Here is a 25,796-nt window from a genome sequence, read left to right as displayed (position 1 = left end):
TTAAAGCTTTAAAAACTTTAAAAAATGATGACTCCATAACGATCCTACCAGCGGATAAAGGAAATGCAACTGTAATAATGGATAAAATACAATACGAGGACAAAATTACAGATCTAATTACAAATGGACCTTATACCAAATTAACGAAGGATCCAACGAAAACACTGGAAAACAAAATCTATAGAACTTTATTCAAATTTAAAAATGATCTAACATACTATCAAAGAAAATTAATTACACCTCATTACAGTAAGTCACCACATTTTTATGGAGTACCGAAAATTCATAAAGCGAACATACCACTTAGACCCATTTGTAGTACCATCAGTTCTCCTTGTAGTGAACTATCAAAATTTTTATTAAACATTATAAAACCATTTACTAATAATGATGACACATTTATAAAAAATACAAAACATTTTGTAAACAAATTATCAACTATTGAGTTTAATCCAAATAATATTTTAGTAAGTTTTGACATAAACAGTTTATTTACAAATGTGCCATTAGATAAAACTTTAAACATAATCAAAACGAAATTAGAGAATGATGATACATTGACAACTAGGACAAAACTAAATGTATCAGCTATAATGGAGTTATTGACATTATGTACTAATAATACCTATTTTCAACTAAATAATGAATTTTATAAACAAAATTTTGGTCTAGCAATGGGCTCCTCTTTATCTCCATTATTGGCTAATATATTTATGGAGGATTTCGAAACTAATATCATTTCTAAACAAAATTTAAAACCCACTGTATGGTGGAGATATGTAGATGATGTGTTTTCAATATGGCCTCATAGATCAGAATTGTTGGATACATTCCTGAATATTATAAACGATCAAGAAGAGATAATAAAATTTACAATGGAAAAGGATTATAATAACACCCTGCCTTTCCTCGATGTTTTAGTCTTAAAGAAGGATACTGGATATGAGACTCAAGTGTATAGAAAACCAACACATACCAACAGATATCTCAATTACAAATCAAATCACAACATCAACGTTAAAAAGGGAATCATAAAATCCTTATATGATAGAGCCAAAATTACTTGTTCTAACGAAAATTCCTTTTTAGAAGAAAAACAATTCTTAACATCTGTTTTATTAAAAAATGATTATCCTTTATCGTTTATAAATAAGGAATTGTCAAGATTGGATGGAATGGAACAGAACAACATAGAACGGGATCCTACAACATTCACAAGAAATAATACGAGGAAAATATCAATACCATACATAAAAGGACTATCCGAGAAACTTAAAACAATAGGAAATAAATTCAACATTTCAACAACATTCAAAACAACCAACACATTGAGATCTATTCTATCTAAAACTAAACCTAACAATGAACAAGAAAGGACAAAGAATTGTATTTATAAAATACCTTGTGAATGCGAACAGTTTTATATAGGTGAAACATCAAGACCATTAAACGTTAGAATAAGTGAACATCAATCTTATATTAAAAATAGAGAATTTGATAGATCTCAAATATGTCAACACGCATGGGATAATGAACATAGAGTTCAGTGGAGAGATTCAAGTATAGTCCTGAAAGAAACAGATAGTAAAAAGAGAAAAATCAAAGAAGCGGCTCTAATTATGCTAAACGAAACCAATTGTGTCGCAAATTCCTCGGTGGAATGCAGTAGGATGTGGATACCCATACTGAAAGAGGAAGTCAATAGAAAGAAAATACCACAATTAGTAAGTCAATAGTCGAGTTAGTACATATTTTATATTTTAGTATTACTTATATACCCATGTATTATTGATATTATTTATAATTTAAACAAAATTATAGTAAAGTCAGAATTTGGTATTAATTTTGAGAGTAAATTAAATGTAAGACCAAATACTTACGATGTCGGGATAGTATCACGAGGTTTTTCCTGGTTTTCCCTCGTGATTAGGTCCGTAAAGTTGGCTTGTCCACTTTTATATAACAATAAAATTTTCATGCCATAATTTAGTGCTCATTTAGTGCTAATTTTGTACCGCAGTCCCGAATTTTGTGCTCTTTATTTATTTAAAAAAGCAGGTGGACAAGCCAGCTTAACGTTAAGCTGGCTTGTCCACTCTTAGTACACAATGAAAAAATAAAATTATTCAGATTCTAAATAGGCTATAATTTAGTGCTAATTTAGTGCTAATTTTGTACCATAAACATTAAAATGAAATATTTGTTTAAACAATTTGTTATAAACAAAATTTAAAAAAATTAAAAAATAGAAAAAATTTTTATGCTAGAATTTAGTGCTCATTTAGTGCTAACAAAATATCCATATCCTGAATTTTGTGCTCTTTATTTATTTAAAAAAGCAGGTGGACAAGCCAGCTTAACGTTAAGCTGGCTTGTCCACTCTTAGTACACAATGAAAAAATAAAATTATTCATATTCTAAATAGGCTATAATTTAGTGCTCATTTAGTGCTCAAATAAAATATTTGTTTAAACAATTTGTTATAAACAAAACTTTTAAAAATTAAAATATCGAATATTTTTTATGCAATAATTTAGTGCTCATTTGGTGTTAATTTTGTACCATAAAGATTATTATAAAACATTAAAATTTTAAACAGTAATAAAAACGAAAATTTTTAGTGATCCAATTTAGCGCAAATTGTGTGCAAATAACTAAATAAGACATCGTGAGATCAAATTTGGTGCTCTTTATTAATGTAGAAAAGAATTACAGTCTAAATATAAAGGCATGGTGATACAGTTTTAATTGATTTTATTTATACGTTTTTTCGACTTTAATGTATATTAGAAATTCTATGTTGACTTTTTTGTTCACATCTTTGGTTAGAGTTCTTTGTGTTCCTGCATTGAGATCATTAAACTCGGTCCACAGATTATTTCTGCGACAGATTGTTGTGTAGTGTCCCATGGACAGTTTTCCTAATCCATTAGTCGACGTAAGGCCATTGTTAATGTAACGGATTACTCCTACCAGTAAATAATAATCAGAGGTCCCAAGTACATCGGGAAATTTTATCGGGATGTTATCCAGATGAGTTATAGTCCTGATGTCCGTTAATTGAATTAAGATAATTGGACCTGTAAAGAAATTATTTTAAGTATATGGATTTTCTTTAATTTATGTGTACACGTGAAAAATAATATACTTTTGTTGATTTTAATCATTTAAAACGTACCACTTGAATCATATTGCACTTCTGATTGTCCTCAGCATCCTCTTCTGCTACAATCTCTGTCAGCTGTTAATGCTTCTTGCATTTCCACTTCGCTTAAAGCTTCCTTAAAGAGTAAGTTATCCAAAAAATAATAATTCGTTTCTCGGGTTCTTTGAGGGCAACCATTATTACAGTTTATGACTATTTTGTTAATTGGTAATTTTTCAATTAATTTTAACATCATGTCAAAAGCATTTGTGTTGCAGTCTACGTGTATTACTTTTTGAAGTTCATTATTTGTTTTGTTTAGTGTCTTCTGTATAGCACTTTCATGAAACTCCAGTAAAATTCTGCCTCGTTTTACATAAGATTGTGCAACTCCCATCTTTTTTATATATAGTGCAAGTGCAATAAATGGACAATCCTTTTGTAATGTTTTTAATGCATTTTCAACTTCAGAAGGGTCTATTGCTCCAACAATAAACGATTGTACAATTGAATCTATTGCACACGTGTTATAAAATGAATACAATTTTTTTTTAATTTTCACACCCTAGAATAAAAGAAACCGGCATAAAATTTTAAATATTTTAATTATTTTGTTTATCGTAATAAATTCATAATTTGATTGAACTAAGTTCATTTAAATTAAGTAATTATTCACTATTAGCTATTTTGCAACACAAAGTAATATTTAATATAAACTGATTAATTTTACCTTTAAATTTAAAGCATTTCCATTCTTCAGAATAGGCAATTTCTGCAAATTATCTTGAAACAGTGAATCAAAAGTAGTTTGGTTTTGATCCAAGTATTTTGATAACTTTGCAGATTTTGTTCTCGATTTTTAGTTGTATTTTTTGATGCCTTAGTGAGTTGACCACGCCAATTTTCTTCTTTTCTAAGTCGATTATTTGTTGTAAGTTGTTTACAGCATTGCAGTTGTTGCACAACATTTCACTACTCCCTTTTTTTTTGTTGTCCACAACTGGATGAACACAATTGGCATATTATTTCTTTGGTATTAAGTATTCTTACGTTCTCTTCTTGAATTGTATCTGTAAACATGAGAGAAAATAAAAATAGTTGTAAAATATATAACAAGGTGTAATGAATAAGAAATACCTACTTCAGTTAGAAGCTTTTACATACCTTTTACGAATTCTTTATCTTCCTTAATTGAGATTGACTTTGGTTCAGTAGCAATTATTAAATTTCTTTCTGCATCAAGATCTTTCTCCGATTCATTTCCAGATCCTTTAGTAATTTCAACGTTATCTTCTTTGTTTTCCATTGCATCAGTTTTCGGTTGAATTATATTAGAGCGACCAACCAGGTACTCTAAAATCGCATTAACTGCTGCATCTGCTCTCAATTTTTTTTTCAAATAAATCTTTTTTAATATTTTTTATTTCGCTTTCTACTGCAGAACTGGAAGCCGGAATTTTACCTAATCCAAATTTTTGTACCCAAATACAAGACCATAACGGGAAGCTTTTAATGTCTTTCTTTAAACGTGCGCAAAATTCTGGCAAATTAAATGCATTGTCATGTATTCCTGTTTCTTTTGTTTTCACCATTTCGACTTCTTTTTCAACATTTTCAAACCAATCTGACAACCTTGTGTGAGATGTGGAGTATGGATTCTCTGCCATTAATACGTGCAGAAATGTCTCGTGATCGTTTCAAGACCATGTTACGATTTATCAGATTTGACAATGAAAGTAACCGGGAAGAACGCAAAAAACCGATAAGGCTGCACCCCTAAGATATATCTGGACAATGCTAAATAAAAATTTGCAACAAGGCTACAAACCATTCGAAGACATAACCATCAACGAACAATTGTTTCCGTATAGAGGCCGTACAAGTTTTACGCAATACATACTTTCCAAACCCACTAAATATGGTATCAAGGATTTTTGGGCTTGTGATGCATCAAATGCGTATCCCTTACAAGGTCAGCCTTATACTGGAAAACCAGCAGCTGGTTCACGACAAGTTAACGTTGGCGAACGAACAGTTTTGGATCTGGTCACATCTTATAAAGGTTCTGGTCGGAATGTTACAACAGATAACTTTTTTACCAGTTTTGAACTGGCTAAAGTCTTGAACTCATGGCAAATGACTTTAGTGGGCACAGTTAGAAAGAACAAACGATTCTACCCACCAATATGCTAGTAAATAAGGAAAGAGCTGTTTTTTCTACTAATTTCGCATACAATCCTTATGCTCAAGTATATTCAAATGGGAAATAAGCCACAATTTTACCTAAAAATGATTTTATTAACGTTTCGACGCCCAAGTCGGGTGTCGTTGTCAAAATACAAAATAATATAATTATTTTGTATTTTGACAACGACACCCGACTTGGGCGTCGAAACGTTAATAAAATCATTTTTGGGTAAAATTGTGGCTTTTCCCATTTGAAAATTTCCCATTTGAATATACTTGATTATAAAAATGCCACAAGAAAATAGCTTCAGAACAATCCTTATGCTACTGTATGTTCTTAGGTGCCAAAGAAAAATAAAGCAGTAGTGTTACTTTCGTCCATACATACTACAGGCAAAGTAGAAGACACTGAAGTAGCGAAGCCGGAAATTATTAAGTACTACAATGAAACCAAAGGGGGGGGGGTTGACACTATGGATAAAATGCTGAGTGAGTATACGGTCAAGCGTCGAACATTACGTTGTCCCTTGGCCTTTTTTTATAATATGATTGACGTCACTGGCTTAGCATCCTACATTATATATCGAGAGCACAATCCATTACCAAAAACAAAGGACCAACGCAGGAAATTTTTGAAGGATCTTGCTAAAGATCTTTGTTTGCCTTCAGTTCAATCTCGAAGTAAAAACCGGATGATGATGAGGAGTCATTTTCTTCGTAGTGCTGTAGAAATGGTCCTTGGTCGAAACATAATATTTTCTATAGTTGCTCCACCTCAAGTATCTCACAGTACTCGTGGATCTACGCCAATAACCGGAAGTTGCCATGTGTGTCGGAACGAACTAAAAAAAAACAGCGTAAAACGAGGAAAAGTTGTGTAGTGTGTTCTCTACCTGTGTGTGACGAACATTCTTCGTCTAAAACGACATGTATGTCTTGCGAAAATCCACAATAACATTCAGTTTTGTATTTTTATTTAAATAAACTATCATTTAATAACAAAATATATTGTTTTTTATAACCTTTATTTAAAAAAATTAACAAGGTAGAAATGTAACTATGCCGTCTTTTATGGGGGTCGGAACTATCTAGGCCTTCTTCTAGGAACTAAATAAATATTTTTTTGTTATATTTGGCTCACATAATCTACTGGATAAATGTAAAGATGTCACAAAGCTTCAAGTCTCTACCTCTTTGAAAAAGAAAGTTATCACAATTTGAAAACTCAAAAGTTACAATTGTACCTATGCCGCCCGACGAAGGTTAAAGTCTCCAATTTTTTCTACTGTAGTTAAAAACCATGAGAAAACACTATTGGAGGTGTGATAAAAGTCCCTTTCAATACAAAAGGGTTTATGACGTGCCATCTTTAAAGATGTGATATCCTGGCTCCTAAGGTCAAATTATCTTAAACGGAATAAACTATTTATAATACATGACAGTATATAAATTATTAAAATATTTTTTTATATCACATAATATGATTTAGGCTCGATTAAAATAAACAAAGGACACAACATTCAAGAAATATATATTTTGTTAGCAAAAAGCAAGTTATTAGTTACTATTACAGTAAAGGACCGAAAATAATATATATCTGGGTTTTACTGTAGTTGCAGAATAAAAATATTTACATTTTTATACCTTTTTAAAGTTTTGTTTATAACAAATTATTAAAAAAGAATTTATTTTACTATTTTCAAATTTTTAAAAATTTTATTTATAACAAATTGTTTAAACAAATATGTTATTATAATGTTTATAACTATCTGAGCACTAAATTATAGCCTACTTAGAATCTGAATAATTTTATGTTTTCATTGTTTATACTAAGAGTAGACAAGCCAGATTAACGTTAAGCTAGTTTGTCCACCTGATTTTTTAAATAAATAAAGAGCACAAAATTCGGGATATGGATATTTTGTTAGCACCAAATGAGCACTAAATTCCTGCATAAAAATTTTTTCGATATTTTAATTTTTAAGAGTGGACAAGTCAGCTTAACGTTAAGCTAGCCCACCTGATTTTTTAAATAAATAAAGAGCACAAAATTCAGGATATGGATATTTTATTAGCACTAAATGAGCACTAAATTCTAGCATAAAAAATTTTTCGATTTTTTAATTTTTTAAAATTGTGTTTATAACAAATTGTTTAAACAAATATTTCATTATAATGTTTATGGTACAAAATTAGCACTAAATTAGCACTAAATTACAGCCTATTTAGAATCTGAATAATTTTATTTTTTCATTGTGTACTAAGAGTGGACAAGCCAGCTTAACGTTAAGCTGGCTTGTCCACCTGCTTTTTTAAATAAATAAAGAGCACAAAATTCAGAATATGGATATTTTGTTAGCACTAAATGAGCACTAAATTCTAGCATAAAAAAATTTTCGATTTTTTAGTTTTTTAAAATTTTGTTTATAACAAATTGTTTAAATAAATATTTCATTATAATGTTTATGGAACAAAATTAGCACTAAATGAGCACTAAATTACAGCCTATTTAGAATCTGAATAATTTTATTTTTTCATTGTGTACTAAGAGTGGACAAGCCAGCTTAACGTTAAGCTGGCTTGTCCACCTGCTTTTTTAAATAAATAAAGAGCACAAAATTCAGGATATGGATATTTTGTTAGCACTAAATGAGCACTAAATTCTAGCATAAAAAAATTTTCGATTTTTTAATTTTTTTAAATTTTGTTTATAACAAATTGTTTAAACAAATATTTCATTATAATGTTTAAGGTACAAAATTAGCACTAAATGAGCACTAAATTATAGCCTATTTAGAATCTGAATAATTTTATTTTTTCATTGTGTACTAAGAGTGGACAAGCCAGCTTAACGTTAAGCTGGCTTGTCCACCTGCTTTTTTAAATAAATAAAGAGCACAAAATTCGGGACTGCGGTACAAAATTAGCACTAAATGAGCACTAAATTATGGCATGAAAATTTTATTGTTATATAAAAGTGGACAAGCCAACTTTACGGACCTCTCGTGATTTACTATGAGATCTCTAACGCGAGAATTTTAATGTCACCGTTGCATGTGGTTGTCTTTTTAAAGACAGATCACATGCTATGATTTTTTTGTGACGGATATTCTTGAGTTGGGGTTGATTTCATGTAATCGAATGAACTATCTTTCAGTAAAGTCGTCCCAGGAACGCAACTCATAAATATTGGCAATATCATTTTAAAGTCTTCTACTTTAAAATGTATCATATGTATCTGAATTGCCGATATAAATGAGTCAAATTAAATAAATTATTAGAAGAATTTTTTTTTACTAAGCAACAACATTTTTGTTTATATTAATAGTATTTTGTATTTTAACAACGGCACCCGATTTGGGCGTCGAAACGTTAATAAAAATTATTTTTTAATAATATTGTGGCTTATTTCCCATTCTAAATAGTTAAAATTGTATTAGTTCTTGCGGAGGGGGTAAAAAACTTTACATACTTGGGATCCCTAGTCACGTCTGATAATAACGTTGCGGAGGAAGTGAAGAGACGAATATGTATTGCCAATAAAAGTTACCAGGGCTTAATTCGGCAACTAAGATCAGATAACGTCGCAAGAAAAACAAAATGCCAAATATACAAAACCTTAATAAGACCGGTACTCACATACGGCTCAGAAACCTGGACACTTACTAAAAGAGAGGAAACATTGCTAGCCACCTTTGAAAGAAAAATCTTGCGACACATATATAAGGGCACAAAAGAAAACGGAATTTGGCGAAGAAGGTACAACTTTGAACTATACAAAATATACCAGGATCTGGATATCATAACATTCATTAAAATAGGACGGCTGCGTTGGATGGGACATATAGAAAGAATGGAAAAAGGCGAAATACTAAACAAAATATTCAAACAGATGCCAGTAGGAAAAAGAACAAGAGGAAGACCGAAGCTGAGATATTTAGAACAAATAGAAAATGATATAATAACCTTAAAAATAAAAAACTGGAGAAAAAAAGCACGAAACAGATCAGAATGGAGAAGAATCCTGGAACAGGCCAAGACTCAGAAAGGGTTGTCGAGCCAGTGATGATGATGATTAGTTCTTGCTGAAGTGCCCCAAGGAAGCCTCTTGGGTTCCATATTATACCTTATATTCACTGTCGACCTACCGAATTATACAAATATCACCACAGCCACATTTTCGGATGATAGTACATTAACAAGTGTATGTGAAATGTTAATAAAAGCTAGACATACCGTTGTAATAGCCATATCCATCTACGTTAAAACTCAGATGAGTGCCCTTTTTATTAAATACATGTAATGGCTCAGGATAGTTTGGCAAAACTTTTCCTGGAGCAGCAGCCATCAAAATTAATCTTCTTCTAGTTTGGGGAATCCCATATTGACCTGCTTGCAATATTCCAAAAGTCACTTGGTATCCCATAGTAAGAAGACATCTCAGTGTTAACTTTAAAACCATACTTCTTTTAAAAGATACAAAGTTTCTAACGTTCTCCAATATAAAATATTGTGGCCTAAAAAAGAAATCATGAGACACTATAATGTATTCATTAATCATCATCGAAATTATTCTTGAATTAACTGCTTATACTTTTATTATTTTTTCTTTTATGGTTTCTGTTATTATTATCCTCAGACCTACTTTCACCCTATTTTCCAGTTTTACTTCTGAATAATTTAAAGTAAGTTTATTTTTGTCAGCTTCCTTTTCCCTTCTTCTTTGTTTGATTTATAGGTACCTAATATTTTACCTTATTTTCTTCAATTTCCTTTGTCAATTCAATCTCTTTTAGTGTCAGCAATTTGTTATATTCCATGGTCCTATTCCTATTTATTCTGTTATTAAATTTTATACATTTTTATTAGTAATATAAAAAGACAAAAAAGATGAAGGAATGCACTCTATTTTCCTGTTACACGTTCCCATATTGCTTTTTTGTTGGTTTGCTGTGCCGTTCTTACTTATATTACTATCCTTGTTTTTTGGTATGTAGTGGCGCCCAATATTTTTTTTTTAATTTTTTGAAGTTATACTTGTTTAGGCGCGATTGAGAGTAAAATTTCATAATTCTGCGCGCATGCGCACACAGACAGTATGTACTTAGTGGCAATGAATTGTTCAGAATTAAAAAACGGCTCCGAAATCTGGAGGGGAAACAGATAAGAGGTAGATCATTGGACTAGAGATCGAGAGGCCGCGGGTTCAAATCCCGGACGATTCACGTTTTTTTTTTAATTTTTGGTAGTTTTAATAAAAAATTTTTGAAAGTGGTAGGTAAGAAAGTTAGTTTAATATTTAAATAAAATGCAAGTATAAACAGTTAAGTATATTTATTTCGTTGAAATTATATCATAGAAGTATAACTTCTTACGTGCGTACAAAGTACACACACATTCTTTTTTATTTAACATCCTTATTTTGATTTTCCAAATTTCTTTTATTTCTAAGCTAATAAGAGTAATAACATCCTTTAAAAATCCACACCACTAGATCTCTGGAGACTTGAGCTACAGTGGACAATTGTTCTTCATTGTGTAACATCCCCTTACAAATTCCGTGTCACAAATAAAATTGTTCAGTGCAAGTACATGTAACAATAATTATTACATGTACCTACTTGCGCTGGCCAATTTTTTGTGTGACACGGTGACAGGAAAATACAGCGTGTTTTATATGTTCGTTCATGGGTATTCTTTCATTTTTCCTACTGTATATGACATATTAACATCTTGTCAAAATTTTATTTTCCATCAATGTTTCACTGGCATTTGACTTTGACGTGGTAATGTTATAATATAATTACTTCACAGATAACATTTTTTTCTGTTTATTCAACACAAAATTCAAATTCTGTTTAATTCAATATAGTAAATAATCTAAAAGTACTACCTACCTATAATATTCACAAAAAGTTAACAACGAAACAACAAGAGAATTCTTAAACGAAGAGTAATCTCTGCATTTGAATCTGTTCATTCCAGAAAATCCTTGACAAGGCGGTCCCCCCACTATCATCTCTACTTCTCCTTTTTCAGGTAAACCTTTTTCTTTAGCTTCGTTATTGACTATAAACTTTAATAAATTATTGCAATCGTCTATGAACACTTTACAGTCAGGATTGTTTAGCTTGAACGCATTTGCTGCAGGTACTTCCTTCTCGATCTAAAAATGATTTATTAAAGAATAAAAAAAGGTTTACACATGTTTTAATTTAAAATATGACACAAAGTACACTGCCAATCTAGCAGAAATACATGAAACATATTAGTATATACAGCTGCAATAGAAAACCAATACTCGACATACGAAGAAGTAACCCAGGCATTTAAAAAATTAAAAATAATAAGGCATCTGGTAGCAATGGCATACCCACAGAGTGCTTAAAACACGGTGGAGAAGCGTTATACAGTTCTATATACAAGTTATTTGGTGAGTAATTCAAGATATTTGGCAAGAAGGAACAATTCCAGATGAATGGAGAGAAGGGGTTATTGTACTAATCCACCGCAAAGGAAACAAAAAACAATGTATGTAATTACCTGGGAATAACGCTCCCAAATACCACTTACAAAGTCCTTGAAAACATCCTGTTAGAAAGAGCCAAAGCATACACAGAAGAAATCGTTGGGAATGATCAATGCGGATTTAACCGGGCCGCCCTACTATTGACCAGATATTCATAATAAAACAGATAATGGGGAAATGCTGGGAGTTTTAAAGTTAGCTTCATCAGATATTCACATATTTTATATACGTATATAAATCAAACTATAGAAATCAAATGTAGGATAGAGAAAGCAAGATCTGCATTTAAAAAAATGTCAAAGTTGTTCAAATGTCATGATTTGTCGATACCCATAAAAGTCAGATTACTACGATGTTATATCTTTCCTATACTGTTGTACGGAGTTAAGTCGTGGACTCTCACAGACGCCACCGCAAGAAAATTGAGGCTTTTGAGATGTGGCTTTATCTTCGAATCCTGAAGATATCTTATACCGACCACATTACTAATGAGGGTGTTTTGCTGAGAATGCAAAAAGAAAAAGAGCTATTAATCAGAATAAAAACAGCCAAAATCGAATACCTCGGTCACCTCATGAGGAACAGTGAAAGATATGGACTGCTGCAACTGGTCTTACAGGGAAAAGTAGAGGGAAAGCGAGGACCAGGAAGGCGAAGGATTTCGTGGTTGAAAAATCTACGTACGTGGTTCAACACAACCACTACAAATCTTTTCAGAGCAGCAGTGTGCAAAGTACAGATTGCCATGATGGTCGCCAACATCCGAAACGGATAGGCACTACAAGAAGAAGTATTTGATAGAGTATGCAGGGTTAGACTGTGGGCAGCGATGCAGAAACTTGTCTTTCCAATAAAACTAGTCAATTTGATAAGGATGTGTATGGAACGGTTAAGATGTAAGATGAGAGTTAAACAACAATAATTGAAAACATTTAACTAAAACAGGGAGATGTACTTTCACCACAACTCTTCAGCTTGGCTCTGGGACATACAGTACGTAAATCATTCAGCTGGACATGGGGAACATACATTGTATAAGTATATTTAGATACATAAATACATACATTGTATTATATTGAGATCATTGTGGCAACTGAGCTCTCTCGATGACAATATTAGTTGTTAGCATTAAGGGGAATTAACCACAAAATTGACAACTCTTTTCGACTGATACAAATAAACGTCAAAATATGACAATGTAGTAGCTAAATATTTTTGGCCTAAGGGAATGGGAAAACTGTTTAGTTTTGGAATTAGTTTTAATTAAAAAATATTTTAAAAATTAGCTAAAGTAAACTTTGTTTTGATTTATTTATGGACAGCTTTGCTTCAAAACCAACTCATTCTATTCGTTCTAACAGCTCTATGGCACCAAAAACTCGTACTCGAACAGAAGCTTCAACTAACACAGGTTAGCTCTGTTGCCACAATTCTCTCAATGTAAATTCCCTATGTCCAGCCGAACGATTTACGTACTGTATAATCAGGAGTGCAAGAATCGAAAAACCGACTACAGTACTTCATCGACAAGGACATTATTGTTGAAATTTACAGACAACATCGATCTAACAGGAAACACCAGATTAAGGATGAAGGAGATTTTCGCCAGGTTTGAGAAGGAAGCAGAAAAGATGGGACTCCTAATCAATGAAATTAAAACTAGATATACTGTTATGCTTTACTTTAACTATTTATTTAGATTGATTGGCAAATTCTTAATTCAATTAATTATTCAATTACTTTAATCACTGCCTATGTAAAACAAAAACTAAATTCAAATTAAATATTCCAATAAATATTATTTTCAGGGCTAATTCTGTATTCGATACAATACCTATGATTTGTGGCTTCTAGTATTTCTAGTTGCTTACTTCTTCCAGGATGGAAACAGGGAAATTAAAAACATTCAATATCATATAAATGTAATGTATTATTCATTTACCAAATAAGCCGTGTACATATGATTCAAAAACACTAAATTTAACTTTGTTGCAACAATTTCTTACTTAATAAATCAAACTTTAATTCTGATATCTCTTTGTTTTAACAAAAAATTTCTTTAAATAAATTATTATTTTCTCATATTAAATTCAATAAATTTTACTTTTATTTATTTGAATTGAATTCTTAAATTTGAAATGACTAACTGCGTTATAGTAATGTTTAATAAAAACATAAGCAAATATGGTTCTGATATAAACAAATTCTCTCCCTTCCGACAGATTATTTGACTAACCTTTTTGTTTCTTCACTTCCTCCTTTTCCGGATTGCGCGGTTCTCGATTCTCCCAACGTACTCTCTGGATGTTGCGAAAAGGTCCCTCTCGTCCAAACTGCTTCTAAAACAACACACAGGAACTTGCTCGAATTCTCTTACTCAATTTTCTCCTTGCTCGATATCTTGTGCTACTTGTAATCAGCTCGATATCTTGTAATCAGCTACTCGTTCTAGACAAAACAAAGGAATCTCCCTCGGAACAGGAAAAACTAACTTTTCAACCGGTCGACAATTCGGTTTCAACTTGATTCTGCTCGCAAAGGCCGATCACAACACTATACACTGATCTCTCACTTTTGGAAACTCGACTGCTCTCTTTAGATATCCATTATACAGTGACCCTCTCTTCTCTCGCAAATTCAGACTCCAACTTTCTTATCCCTTCTACCGATCTTTTCCACCCAATCAAAAACAAGCCTCTCTCAAAACCTTCCATACCACATTTCTCAAGAACTAAATATTTTTCTATATAACTTTCCAATTTGTCAAATTTTAAGAAATATCATAATAAGATTTTTCTACATACTACTTTCACTTCTAAAAACTAAAACAAAGTGTTTACAATCATCAAACCTTCCCGGAAACATTTTCAAAACATTACTGTTCTCGCCCAAACGATATGTCCACTTTCTAAACCCGAAATTTTTTGTTAGTGTACCAATTCATTTCGTCGAATCATTATCACTAATCGTTTTCACTTTCCCGAAACACTGTCTAATAGCTAAATTAGATTTGGATGAGAATCTATGATTTAATGGTCTTTGATATAAATTTAATTTTCTTTTTGAATGATGAACTATAATTTTTTTTTAATTTCAACAAAAAACAATTCTACAACAATACATATAATATGTATATGAGCACCAATAACCAAAACACGAGATAGAATAATTGGACAGAACATTATCATCGATGAGTTTAACTTTGAGCACGTCAGAGAATTTAAGTATCTTGGAACAACAACAACTAAAGACAATATCGGATCACAAGAGATAAACAATAGGATACAAGCAGGCAACATACGTCCTTATGCCGTTCGAAACCTTATAAAATAATAACAACTAACAAGACGTACAAAGATATAACTATATAAACAATCATACGACCCGTAGTGATGTATAGCAGCGAAACGTGGACGATAACAATGACAAACGAAGACTACGTGTTTGGGAAAGAAAAATTAAATGGAAGATCTTTGGGCCTGTAGGTAATTCATAAAGCAACATGACAATATAGGATAAGAACAATACCCAGACGCCTACATAATACTTAAAAGAAATAAAGCTCAGAAGACTCCAATGGGCAGGACACCTCAAAAGAAATTCTGACGAAAAAATAGTGAGGCTCGTATGGGAAAAAGTCCCAACTAAAAAAGACCACGTGGACGACTTCGATTCCAGTGGTGAGATAATATAGCAGGAGACCGGAAAGCTATGGGCGTGGAGAATTGGATGAAGCATGTTAAGACACAGAAGAGGAAAGGCATCTTGTCGAGTTAGCCGACTCGAAGGGTTGCCGAAAGTCACAGAGGGTTGTAACTCCACGAAGTAAGTATGTAAAGTGCACTTTTCTGTACGACTTTTTATACCATAGTACTCGATATGTATGAAATTGCTTTCATCATTTTTTAATAAGACACGTTCATTAAAATACACACGGTTTTTAAAGCCAAAAAGTCGTCTAAACACATTTTATTGAGCTCTAACGCGCTGGAATACATGAGTCCAGAAGTTATTAAGAAATAATCATAGGTCCGGATATGACAGGTCCGGATATGGCAGGTTGTACTGTATTTATCTTATAAAAACTTAGAAGTCAAGAGTCGTGTTTGCAGCTTAGGTATGTTACTTATATATAATATATCGAATATTGGTTGCCCTGTAAAAGTAACATACCTAAGCTGCAAACACGACTCTTGACTTCTAAGTTTTTATAAGATAAATACAGTACAACCTGCCATATCCGGACCTGTCATATCCGGACCTCCTCATATCCGGACGGTTCTGCCGTCCGGATCTACCGAGAAAGGCAGTCCTGCTGTTGGACAACGCACCCTCTCATCCCACCCAAAAAAAAATAAAAGATGGCGAAAAAATGTATTATAGAATCTATAAAACGTGTCTATCGACGAAAGTTATTGACGACGTTGATTACTGGAATGTATGAAGGAGAAAACGCTTCAGAGACTATAAAAGAAGTGGTCACAGAAGTGGTCTTTTATCTTTGTGGATTTTTTCATATCCGGATCGGTCTGTCGCCACATTGATCCGGATATGGCAGGTTTTACTGTACATTTTTTCCTTTTAACTATGCAACCAACAATACACTACAATCAAAATTCGCCGCGACCGCTTCATTATTTCAACTTTTACAGGGGCTCGCCTTTTTAGTTTTGCATATAGCCACTTAGAGGTCACCACCAATAAAACCGACATAAACGTAATCTCAATCTTTTATTTATAAATCGAGAGTTTCATTGCGATACAACAAGTTGTGTAGATAGAGTGAATTTTTGAAATTAGCAAGTCGGTCGAAAAATGTATCTTAGCCGAGAACATTTTCTTACAGCAAATTATTGATGCGGTTCGTCAGCTAATTAAGGATGACCGCCGTGTAACATACCAGGAGATAGAGGCATCTTTGGGCATTCCAAAGACCTCGATCCAAAAGGTCCTACTTAAAGAACTGGGTGTTAGGAAGTTGGTTTGCTGTAGGATCCTTCATTTGCTTACAGAACAGCAAAAACCGGTTCTCGTTAATTGCTGTCTAAAAACATTGGACGAGTTCAACAAAGGAAAACGTTTATAGTATTGTTAGTGACGATGAATTTTCGATTTACTCCTACCAACCGGAAAATAAACGCCAATCCGCTGTGTGGGTGTTTCACGATGAGGAAAACCAACAAAAGTTATTCGCTCTCAAAGTGTATCAAAGAAAATGGTCGTAACTTTTGTGTCAAAATCTGGTCATGTGGCAATAAAATTGCTTTAGAAGATCGAAGAATGGTTACTTCTGATTGGTATATAACCGTTTGTTTACCAGAAGTTATGGCGAAACTCCGACAAAGCAACACAACGGCAAATTATCCTACACTATGACAATGCAAGTGCTCACACTACCCAAAACGCAATAGAGTTTTTGGAGCTTTGGAGTCTTCCTCTACTACGACTATGTTTGCGTGGTCGCACAATATTTCTCGTTCATCTTTCGTTGTTTTATCCTGCCATATGTGTCATATCCAGCTCCATTTCATTTGCGCAATTCTTCTAATTATATCTTCCACCTTTATCCTGCTTCGCACATCTTCATTTTGTACATGTTCTCTCAGAGAAACTGCTAACATATCTCGCTTGGTGGCCCTCTGTGTTGTTCTGAATCCATTGGCTGATAACTCTTTTCCATAGTATAGGTCATAGCTGATAGAATACAACTGTTGAATACCCTTTTCGCTATATTTATTGATACCTTTTTGTTTTTCAACACAACAATGAGTCTTCCTACTGCTGCCCCAGTTACTCGGATTCTTCTAGTTACCTCTGCCATTTGATTCTGCTCGTCTAGTTTGATCGTGTGACCTAGGACCTAGGTATATATACTCTTCGATACTTTCGATCTCACATCCATCTAGGTTTATTGTAATATTTTGATTTGATATCACTTTTGTTTTATTTAAATTCATTTTCAAGCCGATTTTTGCAGATTTTTGTTTATGCTACTTTAGCATATAGAGTTACACCAGGGAAATAAGGCAAAAATATACCATGTTCGGGACACTTGAGCAGCCAGGTTGCAAATTGGTTTTTTGGGTACTATATACCTAATACATTATAAATACAAAAATGCCCGTCACTGTTTGGACGAGAAATTTAATTATTAACAAATAAGGGTCAAAAATGGAAGTTTTTTCGTTTAAATCGCTACAGGTAAAAATATGGTAATTAAATATATTATTTATAATATTTTTCTTTTAGTAGATGAGCCAAGGTTTCAAATAGCGCTTTTTGAATTTTGGTCCGATCATTTGTTGCTTCGGATATTGCAAAATAAAACTAAAATTTCGAAAATAAAAAATTTTCTATAACTTTTGCGAAAATGAATTTAAGACTTTCATATTGCACGAAAAGTTGAGTCAAAAAGTCCACACAATGCACAAAAAATTTTAGGACGATTCGTCAATTATTTTAAATTTTATTCAATTTGTTTTTTCGCAATGTTATTGTTCAGAAAATAATAATGATTAGCAATTCTGTGAAAACAGCGTGAAAGTAAAATAGTCATATTTTCAACGTGTTTAAAAAAATCATTAAAAAGTAATTTCTATCACTCGGAAAACATTTTACTAAAATAGAGTCATTTTTGGCTTATAAACAATTTGAATAACTTTGTTAATATTGACTGTAGGCTAAAACTGCAGTGGGAATTGAAAAACTGGTATTTTTATTCACGAATTTTCAAATAAAATTTTTTCGCCTAGGTTAATTACGGTCAAAGTTAGCTACTTTTTTTATTTAATTGACGGCTACTTTGTTTATAACAATTAAGCAACCTAACTAGAGCTATTTTGAAGTTGAAGATATATAGTTTATGTGTAAAAGTTTGAGTAAACTTTGAACCACAACAGAGTGGTTAATAAAGTTTTAAAAATGGCGCCCGAACGGAATTAATTCGTGGTCGGTGGAGAGGAATTATTAAAATTCGTGCACTGAAAACATGAAACTGATTCTGCAAACACATGCTGCGATTTATATCGCCGGAGCGTTTTGATGGATTTTGATCATAATTTTTTTAATTTGTATGTACTCGTAGTCTTATAGAGTACGTTATGTACACACATCCCCACCTAACATTACAAAATGTTAGGGGGAACTCACCTTATCACTCAGGGATATGAAAAGTAGATTACGACCGATTCTAAGACCTACCGAATATACATAAAAATCGGTCAAGCGGTCTCGGAGGAGTATGGAAAGTAACACTATGACAGGAGAATTTTATAAATGTAAATATAGAGATGGCTGTTAACAAATAGGAGTTGGTGATAAAAGAGTGAAAATTAAGGGTTGTATGTATTTTTTATTTCTACATCATATAAAATTAAGGTAGATAATTTTGTCCAAAAAAATTAAAAAAATGTCAGGGGTGCAACCCCCCTTATAACTTATGGGTATAAAAAATAGATTAAAACCTCTTCTCCTCCTATAGGATATACGTGTAAAATTTCATAAAAATCGGCCAAGCCGTTTCGGAGTAGTATGGTAACTAACACTGTTACAGGAGAATTTGATGTATATAAAAGTAACTGCGAATTAAATAATAAAAGTGGCTAACTTTGAGCCGAATTAACCTAGGCAAAAAGTTTTCTTCTGAAAATTCGTGTAAAAATACCAGCTTTTTAAATCCTAAAGTATATTTACTCTATAGTCAATATTAACAAAGCTATTCAAATTGTTTATAAGCCAAAGATGACTATTTTACTAAACTTTTTTCGAAGTGTTAAAAACGACTTTTTAATGATTTTTCTCAACATTTTGAAAACATAACTATTCTTCTTGCATGTGATTTCCACAGAATTGCAATGTCGTTATTATTTTTTGAACCATAACATTTCGAAAAAAAAGCTCTTTGCGATAAACAAATTGAATAAAATATAAACTAATTGACGAATCGTCTTAAAATTTTTTGTGCGTTATACGGAATGTTTGACTCAACTTCTATTGCAATATGAAAGTCTTAAGGCCATTTTCGCAAAAGTTATAGCACATTATTTATTTTTAAAATTTTAGTCTTATATTGCCATTTTCCGAAGCAAAAAATGATCTGACTAAAATTCAAAAAGTGCCATTTTAAACCTTGGCTGATCTACTAAAATACCATTACTCTAAATAATATATATACTTACCCTATTTTTACCTGTAGCGATTTAAATGAAAAAACTGCCATTGTTTACCCTTATTTGTTAATAACTAAGTTTCTCGTCCGAACTGTGACGAGCATTTTTGTATTTATGATGTATTTGGTATATAGTAGCCAATAAATCCATTTGCAACATGGCTGCTCAAGTATCCCGACAAAAACCTTATTTCCCTGGGGTAAGTAGTTCCTCTGTAGATATTGTTGCTTATGAGTATTATATCATCGGCAAATCTTAGTTGATTTAAAAATCTACCATCGATTTTAATTCCGATTTGTTCCCAATTTAACTTCTTGAACACATCTTCTTATGCAAGAGTAAACAATGTTGGAGAGATAGTCTCACTGACTAACTTCTCTTTCCGTACTTATTTTGCTTGTTAGACCTTCTGCACGTATATTTGCATAGTTGCATTGGCATATATATATTTTAGGAAATTGACTCTTACTCACCGCCCATTTGGAATCAGCAATTTTACTCATTTTCAACCCTTCTGAAAGACCTCCACAGCCAGCAAATACATCCATACATCTGAGAGGCCTATCGATAGTACCCCATATCGGTGGTACCTCCGTAATATCATTTGCCTGTTTTGAACTGCTTTTAACTTTTCCGTCAGCTAAAACTCATAAATCTTACAATAAAATTACTACAATAATGTTCATAAACAAATAACATACAATAATTGTGACAAGCAAAGTTTTCTTATTGTCTACTCTATTTACGGGGAGGGTATGGTTTGAAATCAACATTTCAAGCACATTTTTTTGATTTTTTTTAAACTATGGTACAATTATTCTGGTTTTTAATTAAATAAACGTATTTAGTACAATTCACAGAAAATTCAAAAAAAAATTCAAGGAAAAATATTGAAAAATAAGCCAACAGTGGCCAATTTTTATACACCTCGGAAAAAATGTATTCTGCGGTGGACATCTTAATTCGTTACTGGATTATGCGAAACAAAAAATTCAAAAAGATTTTATTAGCTTATGAGTTTCTCGAGGTAACGCTGTCAAATTTTTTTATTTTGAACGATTCTTGAGTTCTTGGTATCACTCGGAAGTCAAAAAAACGAAAATTCTTTGTAACAAAATAGTTAAAATCAACATATTTATTATTTGTAAATGAAAAATAAGCATAAAAACAAATATATGTCGGCAGCGGTAACTCACGAGATGTCTAACGAAAATATATGCAAAATTTCAGATGGATCGGTCAAGTAGTTTTTGACTTGCGATGTCCACCGCCTTGGAAAAATCAGTTTTGAGAAAAACGGGTTTAAAGTTTTGACAACTTCATCTTCATCTTCTTATTTGTCTGTCAAATCGTAAAGTGATGGACATCGGAATATGTTTTTTAAATCCCGGAGTAATTTACAAAAGAGAAGGCGAACAGCCGTTAAACGTTTCTCACTACTCTCAAGCGTGCTGGCGCGAAATCGCGGCAAACCGAGTCGAAGGTAGGAATATTCAACACGCTGTATCTCTGGTAATTGTACTCAGATCAATTTGAAATTTTCAGAGAGTATTCTTGAAGTTATGCACTTTTATTTAAAATAATCAAAAAATATATTTCAACCCCCCCCCCCCCCTTAGGTATAAACCAAAATTTTAATTTATTCCTATTAAATACTGTAGATAACATAAATGTCACAAGAAAATAGTTGCAAAGCTGTACTATCATATCTTATTTTATCTATTTTTGTACAATGTTTGAAAACAGTATAGCCACGTCGATCAAGTAGCCAAGCGGGTTAGGTGACTGACTCAGATTCGCTTCACTGTCGACTGGTTTAGTGACGTTGAATCGCTCCTTAGTCTGGGAAAAACAAAAAGCCTAACGTAATACGTTAAAATTCTAAATGGATCTGCTACATAGACTAAAATGCACTTGTGTCTGATCGCCTTCTGACTTGTAAACCCCTAAATAAATCCATCTTATATTTAAAAACCAATCCCAAATGTAAATAAAAGTTGTTGGTAAAGAGTTATTATAATAATTACCTTTTCCTTTTCCTCTTATGCCGATATTTTTTGCATTTTCAGAAAGCTCTGTTGTTATCTTATTTACCGGATCATAAGCTTCAGTAAAATAGAACCGGTAGGGACCCTGTTCGGACCATTCAGTTATAGATTTAAAATTATACCCATATGACAAATAACATTTTCCTTCTACTTTGCTAAATGGTACAGTTTTTACTGAAAGAAGTAAACATAATATTTAACATGTTATTAAATAATCACATAATATTTATCCACTTTTCAATCTTTATAAATAAATCGTTGAGAAAAATCCTAAAAATATACTGGCCTGATAAAATAACAAACGCAGACGTATTGAGGAGAACAAAACCGAAAAAAAATAACTTCTTCTTCTAAAAGTGCCTATTTTCTGGAGATGTAGGCGACCACATTGACCCATCTTATTCTATTTACGGCAGCTCGAAATAGATCAGTTGACGTTAGACCAGTCCACTTCCTAAGATTGGCCAGCCAGGATATACGTCTACGTCCACGGCCTCTTCTGCCCTCAATCTTGCCTTGTAGAATCAACTGTAGCAGTCGGTATTTTTCATTACGCATAATGTGGCTGAAGTAAGCCAATTTTCTGTTCTTTACGGTGTTAATTATTTCTTTGTCTTTTCTTAGCCTCTGGAGAATAGTTATATTAGTTGTGTGGTGTATATATGAGATCCTCAACATACGTCGGTAGCACCACATTTCAAACGCCTCTAACCGTTTTATGGCAACTTCTGTCAGGCTCCAGCTTTCAACTCCATATAGGAGGACACTAAAGACGTAACATCTAAGAATTCTTATGCGTATATTAATACTTAAAGACAAGTTGCACATAATCTTCCTAAGACTGTTAAAAGAGCTTCTGGCTTTTTCAATACGAGTTTTTATTTCGCAGCTATGATCCCAAGTATCCTTAATGTTGCAGCTCAGATAGCATATTTTCTGTACTCTCTCTAGGGGTGTATTGTTTACTGTAATTTGGGCGTTTACGTTGGTGTTTTTAATAATGATCATTATTTTTGTCTTCTTACAGTTTAATTTTAGGCCGTATTTGTTCTGCACAACATTATCCATGATCCTTTGGAGCCCCTGCGCACTATTTGCCAGCAATACTGTATCGTCTGCATATCTAATATTATTTATAAGTTGTCCATTTATTGCAATACCATCTTTTGATTCGTCCAAGGCCTCTCTAAAGATGTTTTCAGAGTATATGTTAAATAATGCTGGTGAGAGTATGCAACCCTGTCTGACTCCTTTTTCGACTGTGAAGATTTCGGACAGTTCATTTTCGAATCGAACTATTGCTTTTTGTTGGAGATATAAGTTTGAGACGAGTCTTATATCCTTACCATCGAGTCCTGGTGTTTTTAGGATATCGATTAGTTTTCCATGTGGGACTTTATCAAATGCCTTCTCGAAATCTATGAAACATGCATACACATCGCAGTTGACATCCCTGGCTCTCTGTATTAGAACTTGCAAGCTGAAAAGTGCTTCCCTCGTTCCGAGTCCTGCTCTGAATCCAAATTGAACTTTACTCAGCTGTTCTTCTAATTTGGTGTATATGCGCTAGTGAATGATAGTAAGGAGTACTTTAGGTACATGGCTCATCAAGCTAATTAATCTATGTTCTTCACATTTTCTAGCGTTGGCTTTTTAGGGAAGTGGAATGAATATTGATAGTAGCCAGTCTTTTGGTAAGTAACCAGTCTCGTATATGTTGTTGAATAACTTCGTAAGAGCTGTAATTTGGTGTGCCTCTAATAGCTTTAAAATTTCACCATGCACCTCATCAGGTCCTGGTGATTTCCCATCTTTGATCCACTTAATGGCCATAGTTACTTCTTCGTTTGTTATTTCTGGGCCGTAGGGATTGTCTATTTCATACGGACTTCGTGCAGCATCTTCGAATAATCCTTGCATATATTCTTTCCATCTTCTTAATTTATCTTCAATTGTAGTCAAAATCTGACCTTCTACGTCTACGACTATGCCTGTATTGCGTTTTCTTCTGATTTTCTGTACTTCTTTAACATTTTTGTGCATATGGAAATCGTCATGTTTGCGTTGTAATGTTTCAATTTCTGTACATTTCTCCATCAGCCATGTTTCCTTTGCCCCTTTTATTTCCCTTAGTATACTCTTATGCAATTTTTTGTATTCATTGTCATTTCTACCTTTTAATTTCCTTCGCTCTTCCATCATCTGCAATATTTTATCTGTCATCCATTCTTCGTTCCATTGTTCTTCTATGCCACTTGCCACTAGGAGCGTCTTCAACTGTTTTCGCAAAATTCTTATTAATCTCTGTTTTTACTTTTTCCTGGATGTTATTTTCTTTCAGTAGTTTTATATCTATCTTCGTATGAATTATTTTTAGTCGTATGTTGATATTTGCAACTAACAGACTATGATCTGAGGTGCCCATCGGCGCCTGGATGTTTTTGTTGAGGTGACAGAATTTCTAAACCTTTTGCTTATGTCACTCTAAAAAAATAACAGTCACGATTAAAAGAAGGAAATATTGGATATACACTAAGGAAAGACCAGCATAATATAACCAGGTAGGCACTCGAATACCAACCAGACGGAAGAAGAATAGGAAAACCGGACATGAGCTGTAGAAGAACTGTAACAAGAGATCATGAAAGAATTTGCCTCAGATGGAAAGAGATCAAACGGAGAGCGAGAAATAGAGGGTAACGGAAAAGACTTGTAGAGGAAACTTCGAAGGAATAAAACAGAAGAGGATGTGCTGATCCACCGAATCAGCCATCTATCACTTTTGGCGAAGAAATGCAAGGGCGCCCAATACTCCGTAAGGACGGAAGGTAGTAGAGAGATAATTTCCAATAAAATATTTCCAAAAAATATTTTTTCAAAAAAAAAATTCGCGATTATGGGCAAAATTTTCTAATGAAAGTATGTATCCAGAACTATGTATATCAACATACAATAAACTAGTTCTTGCTTACCTTCATCACTATAAAACAAGTAATTCAGATCCTTCTTATAGGCCATAGTTGTGCTAATATAAGTATGTTCCGGTCTAAAGAAAACTCTAACTTCGATCTTAATATCCTTACTATTTGATTCTTTGATGTCCTCTATTATACCGATAACAAATGGATCGCTGGTGTTATCATTGGACCCTTTTACGTTCTCTGTTCTTTTGCGAAAATACTCCGGATGTAAGAATAAATTTACTCGATTTTCATTCTGTAACATTCAATTATAAGTTTTAAGATCAGTTTTTAAATAGTCCAGAACCATTCTACCTTCAAAGTAAATTAATTCTAACCAATTACAAGCTACCACAACACGACATGCCCACTAGAGTGGAGCGAAAAAATAGATATTTTTTTTTGACATGTAATACCTGCGAAAAGTTGACCCTACCTATGGTATACTTGCTCCTAAAATTTCAGTAGAAAATAAAAATATCTTCAGGGCTCTACCGCGCATCAAAAAAAGAAAAAAATCAAGAAAAAGCGATTTTATTTATTTTTTACTTTTAATAAATAAAAGAAGCTGCTTTTATCGATGTTAATTATTTTCTATTATTTTAGTTAAAAATAATGTCATTAGAGCTCTATCTGTCACCCAAGTAAAACTATGAGCAATATTTTTGGAAATAAAACAGATCAAAAATCTCATAAAATAATGTTCAATGTTCGCCTTACAGTTAATTTTTATTAAATAAAGCTACGCCACTGGTAAAG

General features: G+C 32.7%; 1 protein-coding gene across 1 annotated transcript in view; it reads right to left on the bottom strand.

Annotated features, from left to right (window-relative positions):
* The window catches only part of LOC114338604 (DNA (cytosine-5)-methyltransferase PliMCI-like), a 135,324-nt gene that overhangs the window by 33,261 nt on the left and 76,267 nt on the right, over window positions 1-25,796 (bottom strand). Inside the window, exons 10-14 of the mRNA XM_050662953.1 lie at window positions 25,050-25,293; window positions 22,053-22,251; window positions 20,503-20,668; window positions 11,230-11,498; window positions 9,569-9,849 (exon numbers count right to left, since the gene is read on the bottom strand). Of these exons, the coding sequence (XP_050518910.1) occupies window positions 9,569-9,849; window positions 11,230-11,498; window positions 20,503-20,668; window positions 22,053-22,251; window positions 25,050-25,293 (1,159 nt within the window). The remainder of the gene's footprint in view (window positions 1-9,568; window positions 9,850-11,229; window positions 11,499-20,502; window positions 20,669-22,052; window positions 22,252-25,049; window positions 25,294-25,796) is intronic.

Source organism: Diabrotica virgifera, chromosome 10, assembly GCF_917563875.1.
Source record: "Diabrotica virgifera virgifera chromosome 10, PGI_DIABVI_V3a".
Taxonomy (NCBI): Eukaryota; Metazoa; Arthropoda; class Insecta; order Coleoptera; family Chrysomelidae; genus Diabrotica; species Diabrotica virgifera.
The sequence above is the reverse complement of the archived record's forward strand: the minus strand, read 5'-3'. Positions and strand labels throughout refer to the sequence as shown.